The 4,422-nt window shown below is 45.2% G+C and overlaps 1 protein-coding gene across 1 annotated transcript; it reads right to left on the minus strand.

The window, feature by feature from the left end:
* Positions 1–1,816: 1,816 nt before the first annotated feature.
* Positions 1,817–2,569, minus strand: LOC147461176 (uncharacterized). Its single transcript, XM_086504977.1, has 2 exons — positions 2,183–2,569; positions 1,817–2,089 (listed from the first exon to the last, which is right to left on the minus strand). The coding sequence occupies exons 1-2, from the start codon at positions 2,567–2,569 to the stop codon at positions 1,817–1,819; spliced, it is 660 nt and encodes a 219-aa protein (XP_086361103.1).
* Positions 2,570–4,422: the final 1,853 nt, after the last annotated feature.

The raw sequence follows: 4,422 nt of genomic DNA on the forward strand, positions 1-4,422 counted from the left end.
TAATTCTCCTAAATGATTTTCTCATATTAAACTGATCATTTAATGTGGGGAAGTGCTAGGGGAGAAAAAGATAGAATATTGGTTAAGCTAGCAGACAGGCCACAATAGGGATCCAAAGGAGGGAAAATAGGGATCCAAAGGAGGGGCCATCTGCAAAAGAGCCATATGCAACAATGGGCTAAAAAGACCCTAAGGTTCAGCCCATTAAGACTTCCAAAATGCTAAGGTTCTAGAATTCAAAGGTTGTGTCCAAAGGTCAACCCTAGGGGAAATTGGATGCTTTTTGTGTGACCAAAAAGTCTTTGCATATCCCTACATGGGAGGGGGGAAGCCTTTCTTCTAGGGGATGAGAGAGAAAGTCACACACACACACACAGGCTCCCTTTACACAAAGGGAATTAGGGACACCTGTCAGCTCCCTAGCCCAGATGCCCACAAGGTGTGCCCAATTCCTATTGGATGGCCTTGGAGGTGGACCAATGAGATTTAGGCTAGAGTAAATCTAGTTTAATTAATTTAAAAACACTTAATAAAAAGAACCAATGAAAATTAAGTCTCCTGGATGATTATTGGACAGCCTGTGAAGGGGTCCAATAGGAATTGAGCAGCCCAATGGGCTACTTAATTCCTATTGGTCAGAATGGGGAAAGGTCCAATGGGGATTTAATTCATTTAAATTAATTAAGTTTAACTGATTAAGCTCTCACAAAAGGGGAAAGGGGGACACATATCAGAAGGCTATCACTTATGCTGCTTAATAGCCATTGGCTGAGCTTGGCATTGTCCAATAGGGAGCCTGCAAGAGCAATTAGCAAGGGGGCTCGCCCAAGAGAGAGAGGGGGTTGATTTTTTCAAGGATTATCACACACACACTCACACAAGTCTATGTGTGAAGAAAGAGAAGACTATCTTTTCCCAAGCTTTAATGGAGAGCTCATCACCTACTCTAAGCTTGTGAGATAGAAGCCTACATCAACACACTCTTGGCTTGTGGATGCAAATCCAACCAAGAGCCAAGCTTCAATGCATGCTCATCTCCTCTACCAAGCTAATTACTAAGCTAAGCTATTCTAATATGAGTGATTATGTGAGGAGATGTACATCTTTCTCGTAAGATACTCCTTCTTCCTCTCAATCTACTCTCATACCTTGCTAGCTCTCACCATCTTCGAAGGTGTGTGAGGTCTTGGGTCTGAGAAGGGGGATAATTAAAGTTGTGTTTGCTAAGTGTTTTGCTTACACTACAAGAGGTTGTGTGCTCTTGTGACGCTGTTAGCGACGGAAATACACTGGGTTTTTATAACCCCCGGCGTCGCTAAAACCGTCTCTACGAGCGTCGCTATAAGCGTCGCTATATAGAGACGCTCATAGCAACGCTCATAGAGACGGTTATAGCGACGTTTACACAGAAGACTATAGCGACGCTCATAGCGATGCTACAGAGCCATAAATAGCGACGGTTATAGCGACGCCCGAGAGAATTTTTTTTTGGTGGCAGGGCATTGAATGGGCGCCCTGCCACCCATCAACCATATTGTACTTGATTCACTTTTTAAAAAAAGTGCAAGGGTAGATAATAGACCTAAAATAGTCACCCACAAGACGCATTGTTTGCAAAATTGACAATTGTACACATCATAGGCAAAATGAATTGATTGGCAAATGTAATAATGACAATTGTACAACATCATAGGCATAAAGAATTGATTGGCAAAAGGAACTGCGGTGACAAATGTAATAATATACATGGTTCAAAAAGACGTATAAAATCCGTCTCATGATATATAAGCTATGAGAAACCCTAAACTAATGCTATCTAGCTACGGCTAAACTGACATCGTCTAGTCAGACGTCTCATCGCGTCCAAGCGGCGTATCTGTCGGATTCTGCAAAAAAAGACAATAAGACAGCTTTCAGTAAGTATAAACATATAACGACATTTATAAAACAATACAAAAAATAGAAAAGAGTAAACCCTAATACTAATCATGCCGCCGCGAGAACTGAGAATGTCCATCAGGGCGTTTAAGCCCTTCCTGCCTGCGTACTCGCGCTCGTACGGTGTGGGATCACGTCCTGTCATCGACCACTGTCAAAACATACAAAGATTTCATTATGTTAGAATTAAAAAACTCATAAACCCTAAACTATCGAACATAAAGAGCAATGCGAAAACACTTACAAAATCGGCCTCAAATGATGCCCATCCACCGCTCCCCAAGTGGTGCGAGCTCCCTGCCTCTACTCGCACTCTGGCTGCATCCTTTTGTTGCTTCCACTTGTCGGGATTCTCGCGCGCTGCTTTCTTCGCATTCTTCCAATCTTCTTTGGCCAACCAATCTGGCCTGTTCCACCCATTCTTGATTGCTTTTTGCACTTCGGAACGCTTGTGTTTGCAGTATTCGCGCATTCGAATCTTCATCAGGTCTTCATTGAAGCGCTGATCCCGTGTTGGAACGGGAAACTCATCATGAAGTATGCTGATGACTCTGTTTTTTAAATCACTTGGTACTTCACTCCATTTGTTTAGTATGTAGTGTCTAAACAGCTGAGAGCAAAGACCACGCATGCGCGAGATCACCTTCTTGCCGTCATCATCCATGATGATGCCGCTGCTGAAGTCGACGGAGTAAGACAAGCCCTCGGGCCGGTGACGCGTGAACCTGGGTGTCCCGGCAGGGGTCTCTAGCGGCGTGTCGATGGGGGTACGGACGTCAGGTGTCTCCACCGGCGTCTGGGCCCCGAAGCGAGGAGTGTCGAGTGGGGTGGCTCCTGGCGGAGTAGGTAGAGGTGTGTAGCTTCTAGGAACAGTCAGCCATGCAAAACCTGGCGTAGATGGCGATGTTGTGGCTGGTGTGGGGGCGGGCAAAGAAGGGGAGGGTAAAGAGCCTCGTCGAACACGAGGCGGTGTGGAGGCATCGGTGGCGGAATCCCCACAACAACCGCCACCGCCACCACTAGAGCGCCGGTGTCTAGACGAGTGTGAAGCTTGTCTCGTCGACGCCGAAGCTTCGGAGCGCGCCGAATGCTCCGAAAGAGAGGGAGATGCGGATGGAGTAGGAACGCGTGATGATGCGCCAGAGCGATGACGCTCCACGTACCACTGTCTCTGCTGCGGTGACAAAGAAGAAAGAAACTCCTCATCATCCATACCTGCATTAAACACACGAATATTTAAACTTAATATTGAATGAATAGAGTAGACAATGACGCAAAGACCATTAAATACAATGACGTAATGACGCATATAAATACAATGACGCAATGAATTGAGTGATAGAAGAGGCAAGTCGAAAACTCAGAATTTTCAATCAAAAGATGTGAGCGCGAGTAGAAAAGAGCGTTATACACCATGGAAGGTACTTAGAGAGCCAGAGCTTTTACAACACGGAGCAAAATTGTTCAAATACAATATTTGTGGCTTTAAGAGATCTCTCTCTCATCCTCGCATAACTCAGCATAACTTCCTATATCTATATAGAGCTCTCCGTTTAAACACATATCCTCTGTTTCATTTTGTAGCTCCTCTGCATGCACCCCATATAGAGTAGTAGCATCTTGATGCTCGCCTAGCACCACCGCAGCGGCTTCTGATTGAGCATCTTCTCTGATCTCCTCCATTGATGCCGTTGTGATTGGCACATGGTAGCCTTCATACGTCCTTGCACTACGAGGGGCTACCTCTATGACGTACCACCAGTTTGATGTAGACTTTGTAGGATGAAATATTACCTGCCAGAGCCACATAACTTACATGAGAGCTTTCAAGCACATAACTTGTAAAAGGGGGATGTTAACTATTTACATACTTACTTGTTCACAATGCTCGGGTAGTACGAAAGTGTCTCTTAGGTCAGTCCATTTCTTAGTAGAATCCACCTCAAGAAAACCAGACTCTCCTCTACGCACAGTAGCGTTGCGACCCTCCATGATTATCTTGAACCATTGCACGTCGAACAAGTCGACAAAAAATCCTCTGTAATCGATCCTCAAAATCTCTTGCAGCGTGCCGAAGTAAGTGAGTTCCGCCACCACAGGATCTGCATCAGAGGAACGTCGTCGACTAGACTGTTCAAATTTTGCCATGATTCCACAATCTTGAGTAAAACGCTTTTTGTCGATTCGTTCCACCCTAAAATGTCGACCTTTACACCATGCTGCTGTGTATGACTTATACTACAACGAACAAAGATTATGAGTGGCCGTTCAAACGTTTATAAATAAAGTCACTTGCTAGTCGTACATTGCAAACTTACCTTGGTCGCGCAACCCCGAGAGTACTCCCACTCTTCCTCAGTCACTTCGTCACCGCATTGTTGTGCGCTTTTCAATTGGTTGTGCAACCATCTTAAGCTCATGAAGGTTGGTAGGCTCTCCAGAACCGCTGGATAGTGCATCGATGGTCGTCTTCCCCGTCTCCAC

The sequence above is a fragment of the Adiantum capillus-veneris genome, chromosome 3 (assembly GCF_014529385.1).
Source record: "Adiantum capillus-veneris isolate H3 chromosome 3, ASM1452938v2, whole genome shotgun sequence".
NCBI lineage: Eukaryota > Viridiplantae > Streptophyta > Polypodiopsida > Polypodiales > Pteridaceae > Adiantum > Adiantum capillus-veneris.

Coding starts and splice junctions, on each gene's coding strand:
- LOC147461176 (XM_086504977.1), bottom strand. CDS start 2,569: ATGCGTGGTCTTTGCTCTCAGCTGTTTAGACACTACATACTAAACAAA. Junction 2,090..2,182: donor CATCATTTGAGGCCGATTTT/GTAAGTGTTTTC, acceptor ATGTTTTGACAG/TGGTCGATGACAGGACGTGA.